Source organism: Bombus huntii, chromosome 3 (genome assembly GCF_024542735.1).
Source record: "Bombus huntii isolate Logan2020A chromosome 3, iyBomHunt1.1, whole genome shotgun sequence".
Lineage (NCBI taxonomy): Eukaryota > Metazoa > Arthropoda > Insecta > Hymenoptera > Apidae > Bombus > Bombus huntii.
The window spans coordinates 12,690,918-12,706,689 of NC_066240.1; the positions used below are offsets into that span (position 1 = coordinate 12,690,918).

The 15,772-nt window shown below is 37.6% G+C and overlaps 1 protein-coding gene and 1 long non-coding RNA gene across 6 annotated transcripts; one reads left to right on the forward strand and one right to left on the reverse strand.

Annotated features, from left to right (window-relative positions):
- Nucleotides 1-947: 947 nt before the first annotated feature.
- LOC126863761 (neurogenic protein big brain) lies at nucleotides 948-14,458 on the reverse strand. Its single transcript, XM_050614250.1, has 4 exons — nucleotides 14,139-14,458; nucleotides 13,372-13,498; nucleotides 3,700-3,907; nucleotides 948-3,208 (listed from the first exon to the last, which is right to left on the reverse strand). Exons 1-4 carry the CDS (start codon nucleotides 14,446-14,448, stop codon nucleotides 2,066-2,068), a joined length of 1,788 nt encoding a protein of 595 aa, XP_050470207.1. The 5' UTR covers nucleotides 14,449-14,458; the 3' UTR covers nucleotides 948-2,065.
- On the forward strand, nucleotides 3,914-13,345 carry LOC126863774 (uncharacterized). 5 transcript variants are annotated; one of them, XR_007688979.1, is made up of 5 exons: nucleotides 3,914-7,372; nucleotides 7,763-7,989; nucleotides 8,065-12,559; nucleotides 12,649-12,853; nucleotides 12,997-13,345. It is a non-coding gene; the product is annotated as an uncharacterized LOC126863774 (long non-coding RNA). The 5 variants fall into 5 exon arrangements; XR_007688981.1 differs by having other exon boundaries at nucleotides 8,065-11,470; XR_007688982.1 differs by having other exon boundaries at nucleotides 8,065-9,778; nucleotides 10,192-12,853.
- Nucleotides 14,459-15,772: the final 1,314 nt, after the last annotated feature.

Genomic DNA, 15,772 nt, shown 5'->3' on the forward strand with positions numbered 1-15,772 from the left:
TCTCTCTCGAATTTTTCATTGGTTAAACTCGTTAAACGTATGATAAGCGCCGGATTTCGTCGTATCCCGATAGATGGCGATAAGACTCCGTTAATATGGTATACAAGGGGTGAAGAGTATGGTAGGAAAGCCATAAACAGAAGAAAAGATAAAGATAAATAGACTGCTCATGCATTTATAGAAAATTTGAAAGTATAAAATTCCACAGAATGTACAATATATAAAGTATCCACAGTATAGTGCTTTTTATAATACTTGGTAAGTGAAACAATTTTCTATCGAAGTTTTATTTGTTAAATTATATTCTCAAAAATATGAATTTGCATAAAAACCTGCAGTCTAGAGACAAATAACGAGGTCTCTCTTTTCTTTCCTATCTGTTAGAAACAAAAGCTGATAGAAAAAGAAAAAAAAACTACGTTAATGAGATATTATTATTTTCTTATTGTAAGTTTATTATTGTTTCTTCTATATTATATATTTTTATTGTAAGTTAATAAACCTCTAAATGGTTCATGTTCATATAACATTTTTTGCTTGATTATATCCATAGAGATTTGGCCAACTACTCCAACTATGAGATTTGGCTTCTGAAACATCCTATATAATTATTGGCGGGAAGACGTACGTTAAACACAAAAATTGTTTTTACCATAATAAAAGCGATATTAGTCTATGTAAAAGTCTGCTGTACGATAACAGAAAATGTAATCTCCAGTGGAAAACAGTATGTTAAGTTTTAGTTATTATTTTTATTCTGATTTCGTTATTAAGGTAGATTTTAATTTCCTACAGTAGATGTTTTTATTAATATCGCTTTTGAAGCAGTTACGAATTAATGAGGATATTGGCAAAAAATGACGAACAAAATTGTTTGTTAGAATATTTAACATACGTATTTATTTTGATTTATTTTCCGTAATTATAGCAAAAAAATAAGCAAATAATTCGTTGTTTTAGGGATGTTTATTGTCGAATCTTTTTGCTAGGTACGTACATATATAAAGGTAACAATAATCCTACTAGTCCTATAATCTATAATAAAAATAATAAATATAAAATTCAATATATACAAAAGACTATAAAAGACTGTTTCTCGAATTCTATCGTTCTTTACGTTCTCCAAATATTAATTCATAAATGCTCATACTTTCGTCCATTACATTAAATTACTTTATACCATATTGACTTTATCTCTTAAAATATAGTATCTTAATACATACATTGTATGATGTTTAAATAGTATAAAGTTTGTCTCACTTTGTTAGACCGAAAATCGATCATATCGATTTATACGAAACAGAGCAGTGCAGCAAAAATTCTCAAATTTGATCTTCGATATATAATACTCTTCTTTTTCTTTCTATAAATGTCATATATAAAAAAGTATTTGTGAGATCAGTCTTGTGTGACAAAACACTGATTAAAATTCTAATCAGTTTGCTTTATCGATTGATTCAAAAGTTAAGAGTTTGATAATTAACGATTCAAAAATCAAAGTTTATTGCCTTCGAATGTCTTCCAGATAGCCGTACAACGATCAATTAAAAAATTAATCTAATAATGCCCGACATCGGAGAAAGTGAAAGGCCTATATGTCCCATGGTGGGAAACAATGAAATAGCTTCTTCAGTTCATTCAATTCATCACGACGAATCTCGATAAAAAGATCTTTACAATTGTCACTGAAAGCTATCAATACTAAATCCATTTCTAGGGAAATACGGTAAACATTATTATTCCTTCCAAAGTCTATGGGACATTGTAATCTAACCATTATCAATATCAGTATTATTTTCTAGGGTATTCCATTCCTCTATATTCTCCTGCTGTCATCATCACGCTACAAAATGGCACCACAATATCTTTTTTCCTCAACAAAATCTTCAACTTTAATTCCGAATGACATTCAGTCCTATTCAAGTCCTATTCAATTTTTATTGTCCAACGAACTTCTCCATTCTTTTGACAATCACTATACGTCTTTCTGAAGCTGCTAACAATCATTTAGCCAATCATGTAGCAGTCTTATAAAGAATGATCACCAAATCCATGAAATTTATAGTCAATATTGAGGATTTGGCGAATTCCTCTGAAAATTATTTTGCTGGTTCTGTTGCAATGGCCCAGCTGGACTGGGTCTTCCTTGTTCGCGGTACTGAGGAGGACCAGGTGGTCCGTTAGGAGGACCCGTTGTTCCAGGAGGTCCAGGTACCTTTCCGTAATTGCCTCGCGTCGAACCTTGATAACTGCCATACGCAGAATCGTCACTGCGTCTAGAAATATGCCCGTACATGCTTTCCGGTCTTCTAGAGTTTGCTGCGTTATCAGAGCAGGTGGATATCGTTCCATTCTGATGCTGCTGCTGTTGTTGTTGCTGCTGCTGCTGCTGCTGTTGTGGCTGATGATGATTTTGAGTGGAAGATTGGACATTTGGACCTGACTGTTGAGAATTCTGACTACTCGGAGGAGGAGCTGGAGCCCGGCCATATATACTGGACCCCGTAGATACACCATAGATACCATTCTCCCTTGTACTGAGGCTTGTGGAAATTCCTCTGATTCCATAAATACTCTGCGTGCACTGTTGCAGTTGATTCTGCATATTTTGGTTGGTACTGTTATGATTTTGAGAATTTTGATTCTGACCATTTGATCCATTTTGCTGTTGACTGTCTCTTCCTGAATTTGAACCTATTTGACCTATTCTAATCGGGTATAGACTTTGTGCGGGGGCTAGAGGACCTGGTTTGGGGATCATTAGGCCGTCTCGGGTTCCGGAAGTTGATTTAGCGTATACACTTTGCGAACGATTTAAATTTGCCCTAGTTAAGGGTGGGGACTTACAGTAGAGCGATTTGGTTCCCCCGTAAATGGATTCAACACGTTCTAAGGCTGTCGGAGGCGTACTGTAGATCGAGGAAGATGCTCCAGCAACTGGACGATAGGTTGCATAGGCGTTGGGGAATTTGGGACCCGTTGGTTTGTCCAGATCGTCGTAGGTATCCTCGTCGGATCTCATTGATGAATTGTCACCGTCGTCCATATCCCGTGGGTCTCTAGATCGTTTGGGATTTAGAACGTACTCGTGAAGAAGGGCTGCCACTGCGCTTCCGGACAGTGGACCTACCCAGTACACCCAATGGTTGTCCCAACGATTGGTGACGAATGCTGGTCCAAGTGCGCGTGCGGGATTTAAGAATGGACTCTGAAATATAATTAAAAATATTTGTTATAATTTAATAGTGATCGATTCACCTATGTTTTTTCTATTTGTATAATTGTTATTCATGTTTGTTTTATATTTTTTAAACTGTGTACGGGACGGAAGTGATACCGAATATTTTTCTGTTTGCAGTATATTGTACACGCGTTTCGAAGCAGGTGGAACCGAAAGATTGAATTCTTTTTTTCTCTTTTCTTTCTTTCTTTCTTTCTTAGTCCTCCCTATTCGACATTTCCTTCTCTGCTGAACTGCAGGTGCTGTTTAAAGACACGAACGTGAGGCTGATTCGAAAGGAATCGAGAGCCGCTTTGGATAGACCGGTTACGGAAAAGAATGCGTACAACGGAAGGTAAAATAAGGAAAAAAAGGACTACTTTCTTAGACCTTCTCATACTAACACGATGTTTTTCTCTTTCATCAACGAGAACTTTGTGCTTTAATCGAAGCTTGGACCGAAAGCAGTATATACTCACCGAAACCAAAGTGGCTGCCGTGTAAGCTGCAGCTAATACGCCGGCTGGTTTCGAAGAAACTGACATTGGTAGTATTTTTGAGCATTCTGAGGTAAAATGAGATAGGACGATTAGCACAGAAAGTGCTAATTCTACCAAGAGCCTCTCGATAGGTCCTCCGAGACGACCTACGGAAGTTAAGGTCTGCGTATTGGAAGGTGTAGTCACTCTATAACAAATAAAATTAAGTTACTTAATTATTGAATGCATTTTGTAGGTAAGAAGAATTAAATAAACTTAGGTTATAATAGAAAAATGTAAAAATTATCGATCAGTTTTCCAAAATAATTCCTGCGTATGACGTGTCATAGTGTAATATACAATGATTTTCCTATTGAAGGTTACTGTAACAGCGACACCCGGCGTAGAAGCCCCCTGCAGCAAGTCAGTCCCAGTGGTGTAATGTTTATATTAGCCGGTGCATCGTCGAGCCTGTGGGCTTCATTCATCGCCCCTCCCCTTCCCCATCGACGTGTTTCTTTTGTATATAATCTCGTTAATTTTTTCAGTTCGTACAATCACACGGGGCTATAGACACACGACCTTTTGTATTTTGTACAGTGACCACAATGGTATTGGACATCAATAAGAATTTCATGTTGGCGAATCTCGATTTATAATCACTGCCCATTGATAAAATTAAAATCTTATATTTTATACTTGACGTTTCAAAAATAAAATACTCGACAGTTTATCTGCTAAAAAGAAAAATGACAAAATAGTGGAATTTAGGATTTTAATATTTGAAAGTCATTAGGAATGTTGCTTGCTGAATATTAATGCGAAGTTTTTTTATAAATATGTTTTAGCACGTTATATAATATTAACATTAATTTCTTTTCAGACGCGAGTCATTTGTCTTAAGTGGATTAATAGAAACAATCAAGTTCAAAGTAATTGATACACGAGATCAATATTAACAAAAAATTAACAAGGTGAACCTGCAAGTGCAGGATATGATGCAGTTCTGAGCGAGAAATGGATCTAATTTTACCGCTAAATGCATTGAATCCCTGTCCCTCTGAAATTTATCGTCACGTGTATCGGCGAAAATTCTCCCCCGTTTAGAGTGTGATGCAGATAGGAGCTCCCTTTTTTTCTTTTTCTTGCTCTATTCAGCCTCTTTATGTCGAGAGGCCTCGTGATCGTGTCACGAGAGAGCGAATTGATGAAATCAGAAATGCAGATCATGACGGCACAATTGGGATTAAATGTATCGTCTGTGGTTGAGGGTGGAAACAAGGAAAAAATGAGATCTCGCATCCCTTTTAGAGCAGCCAGAGTGATAAGCGGATTTTTGATCGATCTTTTTTCTTTAGTAGACAATAGTCACATTGGTCATAGCAACTTTTTATGCTGAAGCTAACGTGGGAAGATGATATTCTGTGAGTTTTTTTTTTTTAATATCATGATATGATATTATATTATGATATTATATGATATGATATTATTTTTTATATAATCGTAGGTAATTGCTTCTAGGATATACTTTAATATTTAAAACGAGTTTAAAGAGGCCGAAGGGACTTCGTTCCATTTTAATCCCCTTTAAGAGACCCATTTTGGCCCTAGACAGAAAGGGAACACTCTTTGCACCTACTCTTTGCTGTCAGAGTGCGGACTAGCCTCCATTTTCTCTACTCTAAAAGCCTTCTCGTAACAAAAAGCTACAACCTGAAAATATTTCAAGCAATCCTACTTGAACCTTACATTGGAACTAATACTTAGAAAACCAGTAAATCCTTCGTTTTCCATCATATACCCTTCCCTTATGATTATCGTTTAAAACTGATCTCTCTTTTTTCACAAGACCAATATAAAATATGAATAAAACTCTACGATACTTTTTTGGTCCACCGTCATTCGATATTTCTTAGAAGAGTTTTACAAAGAATGCTCCCATAGCTGACAGTCTTTTTCTCACGTTTTCCGCTTGAGAAGCTACGGTCATTCAGCCGCGACTCATTTCGTCGTTTAATCCTACATGCACTTGACTCGAGAGACCGCGTGCAACCTGTGCCCTATATTCGCATGGGGGTAACCGAACCCCAGAAACACCCTCAAGGATCCAGCGAGGGCTACAACGTTTAAAATAAATTTCAATTCAGAGCCAGAAGGGGTGTGTATCACTTTCACTAGACCTCTGTCGTGTTTAACGAGCTATTGATATCTTCCACCCACCAGAACTCCCCTCTGTAGAGTGGTAAGGATATATACGTATGTAAGCTACGTACTCTAGTCGTTAGCGGCCCCTTTCCTGGCCCCCTTTTTTGACCAGGAAAACCGCCACATGTGTGTGATATGTGTTAAAGCCCAGGCGAGATCTACAGTGATTCCATTCTAAAGTCTTGCCCTATGGGAAAGTTCAGGTGCTCCAGTGGTTGTGGTTAAACCAGAAAATTAGGTTCACGGTGAACTACCGATGTAGGGCGATCGATTGTGGGAAGTTTTGCAAGAAGCTTGACCAGTCTTCCCTTATGGGACAAACTGTATCGAGTGTTACGCCTGATGGAATTGCATTCAATGAAATTTTATGGTGTATAGAGAAGCAAGTATTTTTAGCATATTTATTCGAAGGTAGCCTGAATACGGGTAATATTTCTTTCATTCTTTACGGTATCCGGGCCAGTTTCCTGTCACCTTCTTTTTAAAAAATCATAGCGAGGAGATGAGACGATTAATTCCAGACATTTTTCTTGAGAACAGTGCAGTTTCCTGCACGAACATCATCGACTATAGAAATCCAAGGCGACAAAGCACAGGAATTCTTTGAAAGGACAAAACAGTTCGAGCCTCAGATTTCTATCCTCCTCGTCGTGAATGGGAAACATGTGAAAAAGGGGCCAGGAAGTGCGTACACCCACGAGGATCTATTGCGACACAATAAACGCTGCTGACCGCGTTTTTCTTGCTTTTATCCTCTACGTTCGTTCATCTTTAACGCAATATTAGAATCCATTCATTGAGAAAAACTTCTATCAATTAGAAAACTCTATACTCTAAATTATTCCTTTATAAACAGATTCAGTTATGTATAATTAGAAAGGTACGATATTTAATCATCTACTTTAAAATGTTATAAAAAATACCTCCTCCTTAAATTTAAATATCTAGTCTGTGTAAAAGTTTTCTTATTACAATTTTGAAAATTTGTTTAATCAAATGAAACTAATTGCACGTACATATGTTCCTTTAGCCACAAGTGTAAGAACACCAAAGATAATTGACAATGGAGAAAATTTCACGTACCTATATACAATCGGTTCACTAGGGCGATTATAATACCCTGGCAGATTCATGGCGGCGATATCTAACAATAAGTTCTAAAAGAATCTTATTGACCTGTTAAGATACGAGAGAGAAAGAAACCGTGGCAGCTGGCCTGGAAGATCGTTGCGGATCCTCCTCCTTTATAGAATCCTATATAAATCGTGGACCGTGCCTTTCTACGGGGAAACACGTGCCAGCCACATGTTGCATAAAAGGAATCGTCAGTGGTCCTTTCGAATATCTATAGCGTAAAGTCGCAATCACAAAGGAGCTTTAGAGCCTATAAATGATTCTCTTTCGACCGAAGGATACGAAACAGCGGCAGATGTTTTCCGTCTTTATCTCTTCAAACATGTCGAATTCGGTATGTACAGGCGTTTCTTAAGGATATGAGATAACAGTAGTTGTTTCGTCTTCTTTGGAAAAGCTTAGTTGGTCGTTAAAAAGCTTTCGATATTTATAGTATCGTCGTTTTGATTAAAAAAAAAAAATTGTTTGTACCAAGATATTATTTAGAATATTTTCAAGTACAAAATTTGTAACTCTAATTAAGGTTGTATAATTTTTAATTCGGATTTCGTATGAATTTGCAATGTGAGTTGTATTAATATTCTGCAAAATCTAAATTTTATTGTATTTGCAACAAAGGCTATATTGTAAAGTGTTTGAAGAAATAGTTTTTAAGTCATCTTTTTAGTTGGGAAAGAAATCATGATTGTTCACGCACTCACGTTAAGAAATGGATTTCATGTAGGGCCAACAGGCTGGCTGCGCATGCATCTAATCGCACAACCTACGATCATGGAACGGAACGATTCTTAAGAACGAACACGTGGTTGTGACCATCTGTTAGCATCCTGCTTCGTTCATCCTACCCTAAGTTAGAGCCTTTTCGCCTCGCTAGTTCTTTCCTCCTGCACCTAGAAGATCGACACATAAGCATCAATCCTTTCAAGGCTATTTGATTTTTTAAACTCCAAGGTAATCGTACTCATATTTTCAATCTTTCTCCAAAAGAGAAGAAAATGATATATCATAATTATAACACATTTTTAGGACGAATTGAAAGCTGTTTAAATTACATCGTATAACAATAAAGTAATGGACCATTAACTAGAAGAGAATTATAGAATACAGAAGAATGAAAAATGCACAGAATAGAATAAATCAATAACATAACACGATAAACACGACAACAGAACAGATGAAATCCTCAATCCCGAAAATTAATCCTCATAAAATACCAAAAGCAATTTATATCGAGTTTCTCAGAGAAGTTTAAACACTAAGGATCTCAGCTTCTTATCACCTTCACCAACTCTTCATGAAACCACTACAAGGAACACAAGGCGTAAACTTTCCCAGCATGCAATACGCTCAAATATTTAGTTTAGGGGGCGACATCGTTCGCTTTTAGTTGAGAGTCAGAGATTTTAAGAGGTGCGTGAAAGACCGTCACATGTTCTCCGCTTTTTTGCTCATCATCAGCCGCTCCGAATTTATTTTTACTAACGAAGAGGTACGTTCTTGCGTCGCCTACTTGTCATAGGACACCATCGACGACTGGAATAACATTTCCACGGAGGAATAACCGTCGCATATGAGTCAAAGTTGTAAAAGCTAGAATATCGCGGAGATCGTTTAGGCGGGCCGCTTTGTGTCCTCGGTAAAAGGTGTCCCAAGCAGGTAAAACATTCCTATTGAAACGGTTCTACCTGACCCACCTGGCTTTCACGCTACATTTTCGGCTCGACAACAGTTTCTCCCCATGCATATGGATATCAAAAAAGGACTAGCTACATAAAACGCAGAATCTCCGTTAGCTAGATCAAAAATATATCGCCAACAATCTGTACATATATTGAAAACAAAATTTTCATTAATTACACTGGTTAGATAAAAAAATTAAAGTATCTTTAATTTATAGTATTCAAGCACGAGTATATGTTTGACAGTTAATAGCGCATATATATATTTGATTGGTCGACGAATTATCTTCAAAGAAAATTCGAAGGGAGATCTTAAGTTGGCTGGAAGTATTGAAGAAGGTTCTCGAAATCACAGCTTAAGAACCCAATATCGAAGGCTTTCGAAAAAGCTTGGATATTACTTGTCGACTGTAAATCTCTCCCTTTGGAAGACCGCCTTCATTCGATAAATGATATTTCTCAACCGTAACGTATTTTCTTTGCATGTACGTCAATTCTTTAAAAATACGACGCTCGAAGTCGAGCGATTTATTCTTTATTTTTCATCTTATTTTATTGTATCTTTCATTAAGATAGATTTCAATTCGATTAATCACATTGTAGTTTCGAACGTGGTCATAGAGCGACGCGACAAGAATTAATTGCTCCTGATTTTGAGACTAAACGTGGCTGGGTGTCATAGATAGTTTTGGAGAACAGGAAACGTGCGACGGGGCTGTTTCTTCGCTGGACATCCGGCTCGCCATGCGTCTGCGTGTGTCTTGCTTGACGTCACAACACACACCTGCTTCCTCACAGCTGTTCCCCAGTCCGTGGTGGCAAACTCCCTTGACAAATAGTTTTATACCACCGCGTCCATCTCCCTTTAGAATTTTTCTTTTTCGAAAAATCTCGGTCGGCGTGCTTGGACTATTCCTTCCGTTTCACAAGTAAAAAGAGAATTGGATTTGTCTTTTTATAATAACTATTTGACTTCATAAATTATATCGCACATGTGTTTCAAATGCCGTGTGTCGAAAGAACATCAAAACCATCGCATCAGGATGTCAAGGGCAAAGAATGTAAAATTACAAAAATAATATTTAACCATTGTTTTCTAGAATTTATTCTTTTTATCAACATTATAAACAGTTTCTCATTTTTTCTGAAAATCTTATTTCAGTGGCGTTACTTTAGGAAAATATGTGCGATATGGTAATTTATTATAAATCTTCATATCCTTTCCTGAAGCTTAAAGTTTACAATCAATTTTTTATGAAGATATATCATGGATCTTTTTCTTTACGTATCTGTACTGTGGAAAAACTATATAGGAGGATAATGGGAGAATCTTGTAACGTGTTGATGAAACGATACTAAATCCTTTCCGGATAGTTAGACTCGCGATTCTCCCATAATCTCTGGGTCGTGTCAGTTCGGTTTACGATTTATCTGCTCGGCTGCCTGTCCATTTCATTTTTTATTTATATTTCAGGGAAGTATCGCACTGGGAGCTACCAACCCTCTATGAACGCAAGGATACGTGTTTTACAAACGCCATATACACACACACACACACATACATCGATTGATCCAGTCGCAACAGATGCAAGAACTGTGTTATTTCCTTCTTCATCTCTCCCGCTACCGCCTCTTTTTCCTTTGGCTCTCCTTTTTTCTCATTGGGATGCACGTACTCCCCAGAGACATTTCTGGAAGGGATGACGAACCCGACTGGTTAACTAGAGTATTGTTCGATTATTATTTCGGTACATATCGCGCACTTGTTATCTCTTTGTGCGGTCATATGGTGGTCTAAGGGTGATCTCACCGCGGATGACAGATCTGTCGTATGGAATCGTCAGAAGTATCCGTATTCATCCACAATTTCATACTACTATCATAATATTTCATTCAATCCATACAAGGAATTTTTTACGAAGAATTATTTAAAACATAAATTTTAAATCTAATTTATACTATCTTAGCTTTCGAGGTTCAATGATCATGGTTATTTCTTTCTCATAGATATTTAATTTTGAAATAGTCACTAAGGGAAAACTTCGTAATTTTTTCAACAGGCGGAAAACCTTAACGGATGGATAATGATGTTCAGGGCGTATCTGCGGTGAATCGTACGGGGTGTTCTTACCTTTCCCCGACCACAGAGTATCGATGATGCTGACGAGGGTGTTCAGAAAGTTATTATACAGGGGCACTCTTCTATTCTATGGTTCCCATGGAACAACATCAGGGGTCTGCAACTTCCATGCAACCTGTGCCAACCTGTAATTTCCGGTCGTAGAACAATCCTCAGTTATCTTTTTACATCATTACCAGTTATCATATCATTAATTGCATCTTCATTCATCTTCGTACTATGTATTCCTTTCTATAATTCTTTACGATTTCATCTTTTTAGATATATCAACATAGCGACATTCCGAAGAGACAACGACGAAGCAAAGGAATGACAGAAAGAAAAAGTATAAGAAAGAAGAAAGCGAAGAAGACGATGATAAAAGGAGAAAGGGAGGACAATGATCCTCGAGAACGCAGAAAACATCTGCTCTGGCTCCGGATCGCAGCGTGTCCTCCTTCAATGAGAGGCGATTGCGTTGTGAAACTTGTCCCACCTCGGCGCGTATAGGTATTCATTATCCTCGTCTCTGGTGCCTGGTCGATCCTTTTTCCGCACGATCTTTTTTGGTCCATGGAACATCTGCGGCAGCTGCGAGGCGGTGGCCTGCCGCAGCGTACACGGAACGAGGCAGGTGCTTACCTTCGAAGAAGCTTCTCCATCTAGCCCTGCCAATTACGCGTGCCTCTTTCTGCCTCTCCCACTCTCCCCTGTCTCTTCCTCGTCTCCCTTCGTTCGTCTCTTTGCAATTTTTTCACCGATACCCGCTGAATAATCGAGTATAATTAAATAGTCTGAATTATAGTTTCGAAGCGGTCGAATATGTTCTAATAATCTATTGAAGTTTTGAGGATTAGACGTTTGCCTTAATAATTACTTGGCGTTGCAAAGAAAAGTTTGATGATGTTTATCTTATACGAAGTTCATGGATCATTGTAATGAAACTTGTACTCTTTGATACTACATCATACATCGTGAAGATACACATAGGAGACATCTATGTCTATAATTTCTTGAGAAAAAGCGTACACTTTAATGTATCATTTCTACGCTTCAGTGAATTATCTTGGATAAGCCATGGCAATTCTCGACAAAAGGGAAAGCAATTGTTTTTGGGAAACGAGAAGAAAGAGAAATAATGATCCATGTCTGAACTACATTTTTTATCGTAGTATCTGTTCTCTGTCTCTCTACGACAACGGTCGAAGAAGAGATTTGACATAAGTGATGGTACCTTGGAAGTTCGTCGTCCCCATCTTCATTTTTTTCTCGCCCTCTTGCGACGCGAGATCCTTTAACCACGGGCAAAATCGAGGCACGTGCACCAAGTTGCACACGGCCAATCTCTTTCTTCTCTTCATCCAACCGGGGAGAAAAAAAATATTACAGCAGCGTGCTCGCGCGCTCCTGATCATCGCCTGCTCGCGAAAACTTGCTGCCCCGTTGAATTATAGACTATCCACGCGGGCTTTATAGGTTAATAATAGAGACGTGAATATCGATGAACATATAATAACGACTCGTGAGTACTTATTTTAAAGTACAAGTATAAATCAGCCAGTTCTTACAATTATATAGTTAATAGCCAGCAGCCACGTAAGAAGATATAAAGCATTCTACAGAGTGACACAAAAGTAACGCGATACAATGTCTTAAGTACCTGAAAATGATTTGCTATGAAACACGTAGCTTATATTTATATATCTTAATTTGTATATTTTCAGTAAGTCCTCTTGTACATCATTTTTATATATAATTCCAATTGAAGTAAGTAAGTAGAAGTTTCTAAGCTGCAACTTTGAATCGTTTCAGATCCAGCGGGAAATTTTATGCTCTGTTCAAGACGTACGTACTCGAAAAACAGCACATATAGTAGGAAGGCTTCTCAAGGATTCAGCTAGATATCAAAGAGATTCACAGGAAGAACATGGTTATTTATATTGCATGTTAGCATATGAAGATTACGCAGAAATGTATGTATATGCGTTACTAATCAACCACGATCGACTTATCTCAGGTAGGTTATCGAGAACGCCCTATATATCTTCTCACATTTCTGTTGCCTACTTTAAACAATTGAAATCTTAGTAAAGATTCTAAGAAACGGATGTGTTTGTTATTTACTTAAAAGGTGTATGACTGTGGTACCGTTGATTTCAGAGGGCTTTTAAAAATGGTTAAGACATCTTGAAGGGACGGGAAAGTTTCCGGGGCTCGACTACGCGGCCTTCTCGGATTCCATATCTAGCAGCTGCCCTCTTAGGGCTCCGTATCTCCGATTTTTTCTACACCCTGCTGCTTTCGTATGTGTATATAGATACTCGAAGGAAGTTTTTGCTTTGAAAAAAATATTGCGTTCAACCCTTTTCACTCAAAGTGTCAAAATTTATAGACTTCTGAACTATATATTATAGAAGTTGAAAAACTTATTAACTACATTTGTTTTAACTACCACACGATAATGATATCATAACAAGAATGCAAAGGGTTGGAAACTGTTTATTGGTCTTGTGAGTTTTTAAAGCAATCACTCACCCATACAGCATCGCAGCTCCGGCTATACCGCCTCCACATTGTGCGGCGATGTACAGAGCAGCTCGGAGGAAGGAGATTCGTCGACACAAAGCGAAAGATAGCGAGACTGCTGGATTCACGTGGCCACCTGCACGACAGACATTTTATTACGAGTTTTATTATAAATTTAGCATATATTTTTTTATACAAGGTAAACGGAACTTATATTTTATATGTTCTATATATATCAAAACAGAAATTATACAAAATAATATATCTATATCAAAATTGTTAATAATAAAAATTTATATAAGACTTAAATTAAAATCGAAGCGTATTCTTGGAAGGGACACGAATATGTTTTATTTAGATGACAAAACGGACAATAATCAAACAGACTGCAGAAGAATTCCAAGATGTAAGCCTGATATACTATATTATATGCCATCTAGGGCACTCTCCTGTACACGTTCTGCTGCACGCGTGGTGTGCTGTGTTTCTATCGGCCACTATAATCGGTTAATGAGTCAATCGAGAATGAAACCATGAGGACCGAGTACAAATGACGTGACAGTGTGGATGACAAAAGTTTCTGCCTCCAGTATAATATCGCCCATATCCCGAAAATTGATTTACAGATGAAAAAGATGTTAAAGTAACAAATTTATTGGATATATTATTTTGAAAATGTAGTACTATCAAAATTTAATATACAAATGACTAGAAATGTACAAAATTACAGAAAATCTTCGAAAATGTATGAATATCATATAGCGCAAAAGACTTACCACTGATATGACCAAAGATGAAGCAGATTGCCGAAATTGCAAAACCGGATGCTACAGCGGTAGCTAAGACAGAGAGTCCGCTTCCGGAAACTGCGGAGGATGCGGCTGCGCCAGATACAACGAGACTGAAGAGAAAGGTAGCGAAACACTCCACAGCTACTGCTCTCCAGAGTTCCAAACTGCGAGCCTCTATCGACATAGGCGCTTTCTTCTCTGTTAGTTCCATGTTATTTTCCTTCAGGGAAGAAATCCTCGTAAGCAAGGTCACGATGTGACCGTCTAACTCTCTTGAAAACGTTTCCGTGGTCATTTTCCCTACTTAATATTTATTAAATTTTGCAAAGAAGCAATGTAAAATAATGTATGGTAGTTTTTTGAGTTCTTTTTAAAGCATTCTTCCTACTCTGTCACTTTTAGGATGCACCTATGTGTACGAAGTCACTTATTCCACACTTTCACGTGATGTCGAGTGCTCAATACGATTTGAATGGGGTTCGCGGGAAAATTACGAAGTACCGATACAATGGAAGAGCACGAGATCAAACGAGGGACAACAACGAAGCCGATGTTGCCGGAATGGCAACGCGCTTTCGAGTGACAAGACGATCGGCGAACAAGTGGGCCCCAGACTGTGCGAGTGCCTCCACCATCGCACCGCCCCCACTCTTCGACCACCGCCAGTGCATCTGTGCCTGAACCCGAGGAAATCGAGAGGCAACCACGCGCAGCTTGTCCCGAAAAAGTACGAAATGATAGAGGGAGGGTGTTCAAGGTAGAATCGAAGTGTTAAGACAGGATGCGGTCAAGATAGTATTTGAAGAGTAATCGTAGTACTTCCAGAGGATTGGGTTCCGTTCAGGTTTCATATCTAACCCTCTAATACTATGCAACTGCACAGAATCCCGTTAACAATATGCTGGCGAAATTACATGAAATGGTTCAAAAACATAATTTTATTGGCATAACATAACAATAGAAAATTATTAGAAAACACGAAGAACAGAGTATTATCACCTAAGAAATAAAAATAAAAAATAGAGTGTTCCAATGTTCTATTCCAGCTTTTCTATTAGAAACATGTTACTTGATAAAAAGTAAATTATATTCTGTTCATAAAATGTAAATTTCTATTTTTCAGTAAAAGTTTTGTAAGGTATGTATTTGTTACGTTCGTATATTCCTGAAAGACGGGAGTATACTTTAATTGGAGCAATATTTAATTTTACAAACATGAGTGAACTATTAACATGTACGTAGAACGACAATGAGCATTAAAAAGAATAATTACATTTACCAGGGAGAATGTCTTATTCCCACGAGTTCAAAGACTATTTTAATACCAAAGTTCCCACAAAAAGGGATGCATGCACGACGGGACGCAAACAACGATTATAATAACGTCCATTTAAATCAACTTTATACGGACGCCGGTTCAGGACGGACTGAATGTTGCGTCCAATAAATTTGCATTCACCGCAAACTCTTCAAACTTGAATATCTCGTAAAACATACCAAACTAAACATCCTAAAATATCATAATCTCATATCTTTTAGTCAGAAAATATAGGATATCTCGTCATTTAGAATTTCAAGAATACGCTTTCCTATGTCAAGAAATTATTTATGAAATATTT